Genomic DNA, 15,532 nt, shown 5'->3' with positions numbered 1-15,532 from the left:
GTGTTTTGCTGAATGTCCAAACATCAGGTGGGGATTTTAAGAAATGAAATTTTAAGGTTGAAATGTTGCGACTAATGATGTGTCTATTTTACTGAACTTACTGACCAGGAAGTGGTAAAGAAAAGGTTCCAACTAACATTGTTCACTGTTGAACGCGTTGAGGATTTGTCGCACCGTTTAGGCTCGTTTTTTTTTTACCAGAAAACGCATCTCCTTTTTCTAAAAATAAAAGATCTTTAGATGAAAAACACAATCTCAGAGTAGAAAGCCTCTTTCCCCAGAGGGTGAAACTCGGGTATAAATCTCAGATAACAAGGATCAGATGGAAAAACAACCTCAGAGCAGAAAGCCTCTTTCCCCAGAGGGTGAAACTCGGGTATAAATCTCAGATAACAAGGATCAGACGGAAAAACAACCTCAGAGCAGAAAGCCTCTTTCCCCAGAGGGTGACACTCGGGTATAAATCACATACAACAAGGATCAGATCAAATGATCAAACATTGATTTCTTCTGAAAAAAAACAGGAATTGGCTGCATTGAACTTCCAAAGGCAGAAAGTGCCGACTCTACACGGAAGCTGAGACGGAATATCCGGCGGGATCAAGGTAAGGTCAATGTACCTTCTAATCCTGTGTCCTGTGTCTCCTTACTCTTGCTGTTTAAAGCCGACTTCTCCCGGTGAGATTATGTTCCACGGGCCACTGTGAGCATCATGTTCCTCGCTGCAATAACTATTCTCTAACTGTGCGCTCGGACAGTGACGGAGGGCGGTCTATTTAACATCGGGGACTCCCAGCTCAGCCCGCTCCTGTTCCACACCATCGTACTCATTTTAAGAGGGGTCCAGGGAGAGGAACCGGGAACACGGACTCCAGAGTGTTCATCCAACCTCTGCAGCTCAAGCAGACCGCAGCGGGATTTGAGAAGTAGTTTTGCACAATGTGAGAGAGTACACTTTGGATTTAAGAGTTACAGATGGGAGTACAGAGTGAATAGGGAATTATGCGAGATGGTCACAACAGAAATGATTAAAAGTTAGTTTCAAGTTGTAGATGCAGGTCTTTCCATCTTTAGAGCAGAGAAGGTCAAGAGGAGATTTAATAGAGGATGTCAAAACAATGAAGTGTTTCGAGAGAGTAAATAAGGAGAAACTGTTTTCATTGGCAGGAGGGTCGTTCAGCAGAGGACACAGATTTAACATAATTGGCAAAATATCCAGTGGCGGTTTGAGGTGTTTTTTTACGCATCGACTTGTTATGATCTGGAATGCACGACTTGAAACGGTGCTGGAAGCAGATTTAATATTACAATTAAAAGTGGAATTGGATATAAACATGAAAAGGAAGAAGTTGCATATTTGTGGGGAGAGACGACGGAAGTGGGACTTATTCGATACTCCTTACAAAGAGCCAGCACAGGCACGATGGACCGAATGGCCTCCTTCTGCGTTGTAAGGTTCCACGATTCTCAATTCTGAATAAAATACTCAAAGCCCGGATGAGATATTGGGAGTTGCAGAATAAAGTAGAATGAAATACCGCTCCAATGTTTAAGTTTCCCAGTTAGAACTCAGTGTGTTCAGCTTTGGATTCCTGCCCCAGGAAGAAAAAAAAGGCTCAGGAAGGATTCCAGTGTTAATTGAGACATGTGAGACGTGAGATGAAGGGACTGAGCTGCAATGAAATACAGAATTAACTTTAGTTTTAATTCTTGGGTTAAATTGTTGGCTCATTTAATATTCTGCCTGCTTGTACTGATTTGCCCAGGGCGAACATTCTTTCTCTGTTATACCCTATCAATTCCTTTCTTTGTGTTCAACGCGGGCAAGGAACGAATCTTCACTCCATTCGAGCAAAACAGAACAAGGGGACGGAACATTCAAATGGCAATGCGTCAGGTGAAAAGCCGATGCATGAAATTGTTTCTGTCTAATGCAGGGCAATGGGAGAGCGCGGGAGAATGGGATTTGTTTAGATTTTCCTCGCAAACAGCCGGTACAAACACGGTGGCATGATGGTTTCCTTCTGTGCTATACACATCCATGGAAGCAAAGGATGAATTTACATCATGGGCGCTTCAGCAACAGGTCGGCACCGGCAGGAGCGCTATTGTCCACTGGCCGCCTGCGATTTTCTTCTTGAAATTTGTGAGTGGCAAATCTCGGGCCCAGAAAGCGCAATTTCGCGACATGTGCTATGGGCCAGCGCCTGGAAAACCTCCACAACCTGATAGAGTTTATTGATGAGGTAACGAGAGGGTCGATGAGGGCAATGCAGTTGATGTGGTGTATATGGACTTTCAAAAGGCGTTTGATAAAGTGCCACACGGCAGGTTTATCATCAAGATTGCGGCCCATGGAAAAAAAGGGACAGGAAACAGTGAGTAGAGGTAAACGGTAGATTTTCGGACTGGAGGGAGATATAGAGTGGTGTCTCCCAGGGATCGCTCCGAGGTCCACTGCTTTTCATGATATATATTAATGACTTGAAATTCAAAATTTGCAGATGACATAAAACTTGAAAGGGTAGTGAACAGTGAGGAGGATAGTGATAGACTTCAAGAGGATATAGACAGGCTGGTGGCATGGGTGGACACGTGGCAGATGAAATTTCGCGCAGAATAATGCGAATTGATAAATTTAGGCAGGATGAAGGAGGAGAGGCAATATAAACGAGAGTGCACAATTATAAATGGGTAAAGGAACAGAGAGATCTGGGGGTATACGTTCACAAATCAATGAAGTTGGCAGGGCAGGTTGAGAACGCAGTTAAAAAAGCATTGGGGATCCTGGGCTTTATAAATAGAGGCAGAGAATACAAAAGTATGGAAGCCATGATGAACCTTGATAAAACATTGGCTTGGCCACAACTGGAGTATTGTCTCACTTTAGGGAAGATGTGAAGGCCTTAGAAAGGGTGCAGAACAGATTTACTGGAATGATTCTAGAGATGAGGGACTTTAGTTACAGGGATAGACTGGAGAAGCTGGGGTTGTTCTCCTTGGAACAGATACGGTTGCGAGGAGATTTGATACAGGTATTCAAAATAATGAAGGGTCCAGACAGAGTAGACAGAGAGAAACTGTTCCCATTGGCGGAAGAGTCAAGAACCAGAGGTCATTGATTTAAGGTGATTGGCAAAAGAACCAAAGATGACATGAGGAAAAACTTTTTTAGACAGCAACTGGTTGGGATCCGGAAGGCTCTGCTCGAGGAGGTGGTGGAGGCAGATTCAATCGTGGCCTTCAAAAGGGAACTGGATAAATACTTGAAAGAAAAAAAAATGAGGGAGTAGGATCTGCTGGATTGCTCTTTCATTGAGCCAGCGTGGACTCGATTGGCCAAATGGCCTCCTTCCGTGCTGAAACCTTTCTATGATTCCATGAGTCGAAGTTTTAAATTGCTGCCATGGATAATGAAATGGGAGAGTCGGCTATGTGCACGAGATGATATTATGAATTTGTTCCGTGTTAATTTTATTCCATTGTTTCACCTGTACACTTGTGGTTATTAATGATGATAAATTTACATTTTCAGGTAGCTATCACTTCCTGTTCTAATATAAGTCCAACATGCGTTGGACTTACAATCCTCACGCCCCTTTTCAAATCCGACATGGCCTTGCCCCCACCCTATCTTAATATCTCTTCACCAATCGCGTCACCAAGGGTGCTTCTCGCCCATTTGGCGGCTTGTCAGAAACTCGGGGGGAGATGTTCCTGTTTTCTGCCCAATGATTTGAACACCCCGAAAATGTTCGAATGTTCGTTCGTGATTTTCCAAGAAAGCAATCGGTTCCTGCGATACCCGGCTGGCGGCGTGGGATCTCGGATTAAACGACCTAAGTTGTGCACAAGTCCAATTCTAAGTTCATTATATTGTGATATTATATATAGAATTCACAGTTTGCAGACGGACCTTAAAACATCAGCTATAAATCTAGCAATCTGGAGGTCGGACGCAGTATTCAGCTAATTATTTACCAGGTTCTAGGGCCATTAATAAGTAAATTAGATCACACTCATATCGAACCAAGGACTACTCGTTTCAGTTTCAGTGTTACTGGGCCGAATGTTAACTGTACAAATTCTGCTGCACTTCTTCAGAATAAAAGTCCAGATCCTGAAGAGAAACTGATCAGAGGGACAGGAGTGAGTTCACTTGGACGGACGGGGAACAGAAGGCAGAAACAATGCGCTCTTTGGTTCTTACTCTGCTTATTGCCCTGTGTTCTAATTGTAAGTATCTGCATTCTTCATTCAAGCCGATTAAAAATCTCGATGTTTGTATCTAATGCTCTTGATTCTGTTGATTTTCTTCGTATCAAATGTCCTTGTTTTTCAAACGGTGAGGTATTGAAACCAACAATCCTCATTGTATTGGAAGGAAAACTCGCCGCACTGATGTAACTGGACAACCTTTTCGTGGACCGCACATCTGTGGAACACCTGGGAACAGATTTCCGTCTTCACCGCCAGGGCTTTAACAAACAAACATACCAATTAAGAGCAGGCTATTCGGCCCCTCGAGCCTGCTCTGCCATTTGATAAGATCTTGGATGAACTGATTGTCACCTCAACCATACTTTCCCGTCTACCTACTGTAACCTTTGACTCCCTTGTAAATCAGGAATCTATCCAACTCAGCCTTAAAAATATTCAATGACTCCGCTTTCACCGCTCTCTGGGGAAGGGAGTTCTACAGACTCACGACCCTCTGAGAGAAAAGGTTTCTCCTCATCTCCAGCTTAAATGGGAGACCCCGAGTTCTAGTCTCGCCCACAAGGGGAAACATCCTCTCAGCATCTACCCCCCCCCCCCCCCGAGTTCCCTCAGTATCTTATATGTTTCAATAAGATCACCTCTTATTCTTCTCAGCTCCTCGTGAACGGAAAACGGACCGAGAATCTGGCGGGCGAATCGAGGCAGGGAACAGAGCCCAGCTGATTGAGCTTCCCTTTAAGTTAATGGAAGGAAAATCGGGAAGGTTCGATAACCAGCGCCTTATTCTCACTGCCAAAATTCGCTGTCTGCTCTCGCCCATGCAGAAAATCCGGAAATTTCCCCAATGACCACCATCATCTTTCCTTCTCCCAAATATCTCAAGGTTTATACGATCAAAGCTTCGCGTTTCCATCCCATTTATCTCACGTTCTTCCTTCCTCTTTGTAACTTGGACGGTGTCCCGCAGTTTGGGTCATATTCTAAATGTGTCTATAAAGTGTTGATGTAGATTGGTCAGATTCCTGCTTTGTTTTACAGACCAGGACATTCTTGCTGTCAGCGTCAGCGAAAAGAACGAGAAAAATGTCATCGATCTGGACATGGCGCCAAACTCTGCAGCTTATATATTCACCCAAAGTCCGGAATCAGATGAAATCGCAATAAACTACATCCAAAAAGAGAGGGAGAATGGAACGTTTGATGAAGTTTGGAAGATTGCAGAGAGTAACATGAAATGCAAGGTACCGAGTGGACTGAAAAGAGAGCACATGTTAGCGGTTTATGCCTATACTCTAGAAAAACCGAAGGGAAACGTGTTCTACAAAATGTTCAATGAAGCCGTTAGGCGGTACGGAGCTACCGACTCAATCTACGCGAAGAATTTCAACTTTAAAAGTTTCCATTATCTTCTATCCACTGCCCTCCAAAAACTAAGAGTGGATTCCGGCAATAAATCACATCACACTTTCAGAGGGATTAAGAAGCAGGCTGAGGCTGAGGAAGGAGCAACGGTCCGATTTGGATACTTTGCTTCTTCCTCTCTTGATGAACAGGTTGCTCTTAGCTTCTTTGACAAGAACATAAACACGAACACGATGTTCGAAATATCCACAGGTTACGGTACCCCAATCCAAGAATGCTCGTGTCTTCCTGGTGAAACGGAGATTCTGATTCTACCTTACGAGATGTTTCGAGTCGGAATGATATCTCCAATGGAACATGGCACTAAGATTGAACTCACGGGGGACGGGTTGCAGGGAACCAATGTAAAGGTGGAAAAGGGCGAAGGTGGGAAGCTCGTGGTGGTGCGGAGTGCGGGGGCTATAATTTCAGCATTAGGCGGTTTCTGGATTCTGGCAGCTCTGGTTTCCATCTCGGTGTAAAATGTTAGTAAATTCCTGCAGCTCGCTGTAACTTGCCCTAATCTTCCATAACAAAGGGTAATATGGTTTGCTGATGAATTACAGTCGCCTCAGGCGCAAATAGAATCGATCGCAACCAATCACACTGGATCTATAGCTCGGAATCAACGCTTGTTCGGTTCCCTCCACCCTCATTGAAGACTCAGTCCACGATTCCGATATTTAATGGGAATTTCTGAAACTGCAGGTAAAACCGATCTGTCTCTAACTTCCCACCGGAATCCAACCTTGATGGTCCGTAGCCCAAATCTGAATCTGAATAAAACCTTCATGCCCGGATAACCCATGAGGATAAAGCGTTATGCAATTATATTGAGGCTCAATCTTCTCCTCACGGAGTTCCACAATGTCGCACTTTCAGCACTGGTCACCGGACAGACACATGGAGAGAGAACGCTGGGCGATTTACCAACTGCTTATCTAAAGTCTGCTGCTGATAAGCTCATCTCTCTGGGAACACACCAGTTAGTTGAGACCAAGGGTTCAATCTAGAGCCACCCTTTAATGAATGGCCCAGCCATTCACTTGATAGAATCGTTGAGCGAGCAGATTAACACACTACAAACTTCACAATAAACGCGATAGTGAGATCATAGTATCACAGTAGGTACAGCACAGGAGGAAGCCATTCGCCCCAACGTGCCTGTGCTGGCTCTTTGAAAGAGCTATCCAATTAGTCCCATTCCCCTGCCCTCTCCCCATAGTCCTGTATTTTTTTCCTACCTAGAATTTATCCAATTCCTTTTGAAAGTTACTATTGAATCTGCTTCCACCGCCCTTTCAGGCAGTGCCACTTCATTAAAACTCACTGCATAAAACTATGTTTCCGCTTGCTTCCACTGGCTCTGTTGCCAATCACCCTAAATCGATGCCCTTTATTTACCGATCCTTCTGTCACTGGAAACAGCTTCTCCGTATTTACTCTGTCAAATCCGTTCATGGTTTTGATAGACAAATTCAAAAAATTATTTGCATTTGGTGTAGTTCTGTGAAACTCGTTCTAATTTCAATACATGCGTTTTAATCGTGGTTCCCAGGTTGACTGTCGGGGGCAATATACAAGTCGTTCTGCATTGCATCTAACCTGTGTCGTTCTGTTCTGGGAGCGGCCCATGCTGATTCAGGGAGTAAAATGAAGACAAGCTGTAATCATTATGCAGAGGGAGCTCTAGCAGTATCTAACTGGTGCTGTACCAGACCTGAAAGCACTCGATGCCAATCCAATGTACAAGTTGGGACACGGTGTCCGGGGAATGTGGAGAGAATGCTGCACTCCATGTAACCAATGGTATTCGTGGGCTGGGAGTTCGTGATTCCGAACATGATTCTAAATACTGTCCATAATGTGCTCAATAATTATATTTCCTCACCTTTATCGGTACAACATAAAATGTTATTTTCGCCACTATGTGATGTACTGGATCTGATATCCTATTAAAATTGTTTTTAAATTATTCAAATTGTTCATTGGTAAATTATTTGTGTTGTTGTGCACTGATGGATTCTGTGGGTGATTGTTGTACATTAACTTATCTGGAAATATTGTGCAAGTAATTTCAAAAATATGAACCGTAGAATGGTTACAGCAAAGAAGCAGGCCATTAGGCCCAGCACTCTGTGCCGGCTCTCTGCAAGAGCAATCCAGCGAGTCCCATTCCTTCGCCCTTTTCCTGTAGCCCTGCAATTATTTTTCTTTCAAGTTCTTATCCAGTACCCTTTTGAAGGCCGCGATTGAATCTGCCTCCACCACCCCCTCGGGCAACGAATTCCAGGTCCTAACCACTCGCTGTGTAAAAAAGTTTTTCTTCATATCGTCTTTGGTTCTTTTGCCAATCACCTTAAATCTTTGGCTTCTGGTTCTTGACCCTTCCGCTAATGGGAACAGTTTCTCTCTATCTACTCTGTCTGGACCCCTCATTATTTTGCATACCTCTATCAAATCTCCTCTCCACCTTCTCTGCTCCAAGGAGAACAACCCAAGCTTCTCCTGTCTATCCACGTAACTGAAGTCTCTCATTCCTGGAACCATTCCAGTAAATCTTTTCTGCACCCTCTCCAAGGCCTTCATAACTTTCCTACAACGTGGTGCACAGAATTGGACACAATAGAGAGTTGTGGTTGAACCATTGTTTTATAAAATTTCAATATAGATTCCTTGCTTTTGTATTCTTTGCCTGTATTTATAAAGCCCAGGATCCCGTATGCTTTTTTAATCGCTTTCTCAACCTGCCCTGCCACCATCAAAGATTTCGCACATATAGCCCCAGGTGTCTCTGTTCCTGTACCCCTTTTAGAATTGTAACAATTACTTTATTTTGCCCCTCCACGTCATTTGTGCCAAAATGTATCACTTCGTAATTATCTGCGTTAAATTTAATCTGCCACGCGTCCGCCCATTCCATCAGCCTCTCTATATCCTCTTAAAGTCTATTACTATCCTCCTCACTATTCCCTGCACTTCCAAGTTTTGGGTCATCTGCAAATTTTAAAATTGTGCCCCGTAAACACATGTGCAAGTCATTGATATATATCAAGAAAAGGAATGGTCCCATCACGGACCCCTGGGGAACACCAATGTCCACCTCCCTCCAGTCCGAACAACAACCGTTCACCAGTACTATTTGTTTCCTGTCACATAGTCAATTTCATATCCATGCTGCCACTGTCCCTTTTATTCTATGGGCTTCAACTTTGTTGACGCGCCTGTTAGGTGGCACTTTGTCAAACGCCTTTTGGAAGTCCATATAAACCACATCAGCAGCATTGCCCTCATCAGCCCTTTCTGTTATCTCATCAAAAAATCTCTATCAGATTAGTTCAACAGGATATACATTTAACAAATCGGTGCTGGCTTTCCTCAATTTATCCCCACTTGTCCAAGTTACTGTTAATTTTGTCCAAGAGCATGGTTTATAAAAGTTTCCCCACCACTGAGGTTAAACTGACTGGCCTGTGGTTGCAGGGTTTATCTTTACAGCCATTTTTGAGCAAGGATGCAACATTTGCAATTCTCCAGTCTTCCCGTATCGAAGGATGATTGGAGGGTAATGGCCAGGACCTCTGCAATTTCCAGCCTTACTTCTCTCAGCAACATAGGATGTATCCCATCCGGACCGGGTGACTTATCTACTTTAAGTACAGCCAGCCTTTCTAGTACCTGCTCTTTATCAATTTTTATCACACCCAATATCTCAACTACCTCGCCTTTTATTGTGAGTTGTCAGCATCTTCTTCCTTGATAAAGACAGATGGAAAATACTCGTTTAGTACCTCAGCCATGCTCTCTGACTTCATGGGTAGGTCTCCATTTCGGTCCATAATCGTCCCCACCCCTCTTACTCTGAATTTCAAAGTTTTTGTTCCTTACACCGAATCGCTATGTTAGATTATTAACTGTAAGTCACATGTATGGACTGTTCAGAAAGAACGGAAGAAATAGCAGCACAGCACATTATAACTGACTGAAAATGTCAATTAATTCTCAGTAATATCTACAATTGTACAGGTGAAACGGTCGAATTAATTTAACACGGAACAATTTTATAATATCGAATAAACATGAATGTTTGAAAGTTGAACACCAATGTGACATTCTCGTGTTCTAAATATTTAATGAATGAATCAAAATGTAATAAAATTGTTGCAAAATTTATTACATTCACGTTCACAGTCGTTAGTAAATCCCTTATATTCAGATTATTGGCGATTTTACACGCATGACGGTAAGTGCTTATGAACATGTGAAGCAATGGATGCTCTTTTCTATCTCTCTTACTCCAGATCCCTCGGTTTCTGCACTTTACATTTTTGTCTAATGTGAGTTTTAGCTTCTTCCCGTGTTATCTGGGTAAGTTTCTGATAGTAATCCAGAAAATGAAACTGATTTGCTTCACCAAAAGTGCTTCATTCCGCGGATCTGTCAGGTATCTCCAAAAAACATTCTGCCATCTTCGAAATTCAGACAAAGATCACAAAATTAAAGCTGGTTTAGGAAATTTCCTACGTTTACCATCCAGTGTGTTGATATAATTTAGTAATCCCGCTTTACAGCAGATGAATACTATTCTTCCCTCTGTTAGTTCTGACTTCAACCCCGTTTTTTGCAAGACCTTCTGCATTTGTTCCATTTTGCCGAACACCGTGACACCTGGGAGAAAACACACTCTTCAAGGATTGCAGTTCACGGTTTTGGAAGAGTCTGTGCAATCTTCTCGTTATTAATCGCCCCCTCCGGCTGATACCTTGCTCAAAGCTCTCGCCCAGATTGCGCAATCCAACTGCCCAGGGTATTTCTTGGCTACCGTGTCCTATTCATCATTCTTGGAACTAGTAACCCTTCTATAAAACGGAATTGCTATGAAAATGCCCTCGGGCGCCTGCACGTTTTAGCTGCTCCTTCCCCCACCTTGACAGCAGGTCTGTCGTGTCCACTCCTTATTCTCCATCGCTGTATCTGCTATGAAGTGACATCATCTGTGAACGTATGAAGCAATGAATGCTGTTTCACAAGCAATGATATGTCGTGGGCGGAGCGATAACCGGGCTGGATTTATTCTATTAACTCTGGGTGAATTGGATCACCTGCTGGATGGAAAATGGGGCGGACTCTATTCTGTGTGGGCGGACGTCATCGCCCGATTTTCCTCTGTTTGCTCTGCGCCCAGGCTACCAACGTGCAATAACTGAAAATCTGCCCCTGGGCCTCTCCATACAAGGCTCGCTATCAAAGATCAGTTTCAGATTAACAGCAAAAAATCCTTAATGGCCCTTGGCTCCCAACACGTAGCGGATGAATAGCTAAAGAATTTAACTTTGTGTTCTGTTTCAAAGGGACTCATCGCGAACGCTTTTGCTGAAGTATCGATCCGCTGAGTGTCCAATCGGTAAGGGGAGATTAGACTTTTATATTAAGCGGTGCTTTTCAAATGTTGCGATTCATGCACAAAAAGATAATTGGTTTTAGTCTGCATTGAAACTTACTGTACTTAAATCGGAAGCTATGAGGTAGAGAGGCATTGTAAGGATAATGTAGAGGGGTCTCTGAAATGTGTCCAACCTGTGCTGTACCTGCACTTAAAGTGTTTGATGGGACATTGCAGAGGTAACATTACTCTGTCTGTAACTCCGAGCTGTACCTGCCCTGGGAGTGTTTGATGGCACGGTGTAGAGGGAGCTTTACTCTGTATCTAACTCCGTGCTATAACTGCCCTGGGAGTGTTTGATGGGACAGTGAAGAGGGAGCTTTACTCTGTATCTAACTCGGGGCAGTAGCTGTCCTGTGAGTCTTTGGTGGGACAGTGTAGTTGGAGCTGTAACCTGTATCTAAACCCGTGCTGTAGCTGCCCTGGGAGTGTTTGATGGGACAGTGTAGAGGGAGCTTTAGTCTGTATCTAACCCTGTACCTGCTCTGGGAGTGTTTGATGGGACAGTGTAGAGGGTACTTTACTCTGTATCTAAAACTGTACCTGCCCTGGGAGTGTTTGATGGGAAAGTGTAGAGGGAGCTTTAGTCTGTATCTAACCCTGTACCTGCTCTGGGAGTGTTTGATGGGACAGTGTAGAGGGAGCTTTACTCTGTATCTAAAACTGTACCTGCCCTGGGAGTGTTTGATGGGACAGTGTAGAGGGAGCCTTACTCTTCATCTCACCCCGTGCAGAACCTGCCCCGGGAGTGTTTGCTGGGGCAGTGTAGAGGGAGCTTTACTCTTCATCCAACCCCGTGCTTTACCTGCCCTGGGGGTGTTTGATGGGACAGTGTAGAGGGAGCTTTACTCTTCATCTAAACCCCGTGTTGAACCTGCCCTGGGAGTGTTTGATGGGGAAGTGTAGAGGGAGCTTTACTCTTCTTCTAAACTCCGTGCTGAACCTGCCCTGGGAGTGTCCATTGATCTATCCTCACCCCCTCCTATTTCCCATTTTCTTGCTGCCCCTTGGAGACATTATCCGAAGGCAATGGATCGACTTTCACATGTACGCTGACAACACTCTGTTCTCCTTGTCCACCTCCTCCCTCAACACCTACACAGCCTCTGCTTTGTCACGCTGCTTGTCCGACATCTATTCTTAGATGAGTTACACATTTCTCCAATCAATCATTGGAAAGACGGACGACACGATCTTCGATCCCCGCCACGAATTCTGTTCGTCCCAGTCAATGTCTCAGATTGAACCAAACTGTTCACCACCTCAGCGTTCGATTTGACGCCAAGCTGAGCTTCCGACCCGATATTCTCTCCATCACAAAGACCGCCTCGACTTCCACCTCCCGTAACATCGCCCATCTTCATCCCTGCTTCAGCCCATCTGCTGCTGAAACCCTCATCCATGCTTTTATCACATGTTCACTCGATTTTTCCAACACTCTCTGGGCCGGCCTTTCTCCTTTCACCCTCGGTAAACTTAAGTGCATCCCAAACCCTGCTCACCGATCAGCACCTCCACATTAAAACTCTCATCCTCATTTTAAAATCTCTTCGTGGTCTCGTCCCCCCTGTCTCTATAACCTCCTCCAACCCCACAACCCCCCACCTCCAAGGTCTCTCTGTTCCACCGACTCTGGCCTCTTGTGCATTTCACTCTCTCACCCCACCTACGGCGGCCGTGCCTTCGGCTGTCTGGTCCCTATGACCTGTAATTCTCTCCATAACCCTCTCCACCTCCCTCTACTCCTTTAAGATCCTCCTGAAACCCACTTCTTTGACCAACCTTTGACCACCCCTCCTTCTACCTCCTTTATTCAGTTCCCAGCTTTTCTCTGATTCGGTTTCTGTGAATCGCCTTACGATGTTTTTCGATGTTTAAAACGCGGTGGAAATGCAAGTTGTTGTTGTGTTTTTATTCTACTCGTGTCAGTGTGACTGAAACATCAGGGAACTGGATTTTACCAAGTCTCAAATTTTGTTACAAATTAATGCCGAAAATCACTTCAACTATAGTTTAGAGCGATTACTGATCCGAGACTTAATCGCTTTTCCATTTCCAAAGTGGCGAAAGGAAAATACACTGACTGATAGTTTGATTGGACGGACGTGCGTGAGCACAACCAGAGGCACACACACATAAACAAATGGAGAATATTCATTTTCTAACAGCCGACAATTCGACAAAAACTTGCATTTATTTAGCGCCTTTAACGTAGTAAAACGTCCCATGGCGCTTCACGGGAGCGCTTATCAAACAGAATCTCACACCGAGCCACATCAGGAGATATTAGGAGAGATGAACAAATGCTCGGTCAAGGAGATAGGTTTTAAGAAGCGTCTTCGAGGAGGCGACAGACGCAGAGAGGGTGAGGGAGGGAATTCCAGAACTTGGAGCCGAGGCAGCTGAAGGCACGGCCGCCAATGGCGGAGCGATTAAAATCGGGGTTGTAGGGCTGGAGGAGGTTCCAGAGATAGGGAGGGGCGAGGCCGTGGAGGCATTTGAAATCCAGAATGTGTTTTTTAAAATCAAGGCGTTGCCGGACCGGGAGCCAATGTTGGTCAGAGAGTATGGGGGTAAAGAGTGAAGGGGACTTGTTGCGAGTTAGGGTACGGGCAGCAGAGTTTTGGCAGAGCTCAAGGTTATGGAGGGTGGAAGATGGGAGACGGCCAGGAGAGCATTGGTATAGTGCAGTCTGGAGGTAACAAAGGCGTGGATCAGAGTGTCAGCAGCAGACGAGCTGAGACAAGGATGGAGACAGGTGACGATGTGGAGGTGGAAGTAGGCGGTCTTGGTGATAGAGCGGATTTGTGGTCGGAAGATCATCACAGGGTCAAATAGGACGCCAAGGTTGCGAATGGTCCAATCAGTCACATAGTGACCAGGGAAAGGGAAGGTGTAGGGAGCGAGGGAACGTAGTTTGCAGCGGGGACAAAAGACAATGGCTTCAGTCTTCCCAATATTCAGTTGGAGGACATTTTTCCCCATCCAGCACTGGATGTCAGAATACAAATCGACCACTTGTATTTTGCTGGCGTTTTCTGAGAATGTAAGACCGATAAAGATATTGAAAACAGAAATACTGCGCATCACCTGACTGTTTAAAGTTACATCATCCATAACATTACACACAATTGTTAATATTAGAACAGTTGGAAATCTCCTCACCTCCTACAGTGCTCATTAGTGTTAATATTAGAACAGTGTTAAATCTCCTCACCTCCTGCAGTGCTCATTAATGTTAATATTAGAACAGTGGAAAATCTCCTTACCTCCTACAGTGCTCATTAGTATTAATATTAGAACATTGGTAAATCTCTTAACCGCCGACAGTGCTCATTAGTGTTAATATTAGAACGGTGGTAAATCTCCTCACCTCCTACAGTGCTCATTGGTGTAAATATTAGAACAGTGGTAAATTTCCTCACCTCCTACCGTGCTCATTAGTGTTAATATTAGAACAGTGGTAAATCTCCTCACCTCCTACAGTGCTCATTAGTCAGGTGCTGACACCATGAGAGATCTGATAAATATGTTCAATTAGAAGCAGCAGCCAGGACACCTCTGCATAAACACACGGACAATGTTACTGTCCATAGAATCCAGAGGAATCACATCCACCGATACATTGTGTGATGTGGATAGATATCGTGTTTATAGAAAAGAATAACTGAATATCAAAACTCAACAAATCAAAAATATTAAACACAATCTGTGAATAAAAATAATATCTGTGAAACAGAGTGACGGACCATTGAATTGATCAATTATCCACCGCTCCATATCTCCCTCCTGAATATTCTCTACCCCAGAAATAAGTCCTGCACTGTGAGTAAATCTTACCAATGGGTGCTCCCAGTGCAGAGTCTCAGCCGTCGGGAGCCCGTCTGGAACTGGGTTGTGGAGATCAGCGAGACTCACTGGGTTTCACTGGGCAGCTGTCTGTGTCGCACCTGATGTGGAGAGTTGATGGTTACACTCGGGAAATGCTCGATCCCAGAGCTAACAGCTGTTGTACTGATTGGGGAGGAGGGACTTGATATCATGTTTAACACGGCAAAGTTCTCCTGCTCATTTTAATATGTCTGTCTAAGCCTCCGATTAATATTATATTTATTACAAAGCATCGAAATCTGGAAACGCCTGTCACCACCATGGCTGAATGTCCAAACAGTGGAGAAGATCCAACATCTTCAAAAAGAATGAGAATGAACACAGGGAGGTTAAGAAAATTCATCAAAATATAATTTCTGTCCTGATAAAGGGTCCAGATCACGATCAAGAACCTGTAGCTCAGGAAGGTGTAACAGCACAGATACTGTGTAGACAGAGGGAAGTGAGTGACCATCTGGAGAGGCAGTGCAGTCACAGGTGGAGGGAGCCCCTGAGTAGTGGAACTGTCCAATAGATAACTGGTGTTGGAGACTGTAAGGTGGATAGAGACAGTGATCAGAGGAAGGTCTTCCTGTG

At 44.3% G+C, this 15,532-nt stretch overlaps 1 protein-coding gene across 1 annotated transcript; it reads left to right on the top strand.

Moving 5' to 3' along the window:
* Positions 1-523: 523 nt before the first annotated feature.
* On the top strand, positions 524-7,544 carry LOC137318094 (erythroblast NAD(P)(+)--arginine ADP-ribosyltransferase-like). The gene is made up of 3 exons (XM_067981068.1): positions 524-605; positions 4,105-4,236; positions 5,260-7,544. The coding sequence occupies exons 2-3, from the start codon at positions 4,191-4,193 to the stop codon at positions 6,102-6,104; spliced, it is 891 nt and encodes a 296-aa protein (XP_067837169.1). The 5' UTR covers positions 524-605; positions 4,105-4,190; the 3' UTR covers positions 6,105-7,544.
* The last annotated feature ends 7,988 nt before the right edge of the window (positions 7,545-15,532 follow it).

Source organism: Heptranchias perlo, unplaced genomic scaffold, assembly GCF_035084215.1.
Source record: "Heptranchias perlo isolate sHepPer1 unplaced genomic scaffold, sHepPer1.hap1 HAP1_SCAFFOLD_65, whole genome shotgun sequence".
Classification (NCBI taxonomy): domain Eukaryota; kingdom Metazoa; phylum Chordata; class Chondrichthyes; order Hexanchiformes; family Hexanchidae; genus Heptranchias; species Heptranchias perlo.
Note: the sequence above shows the minus strand (reverse complement) of the source record. Positions and strands in the feature narration are given on the sequence as shown.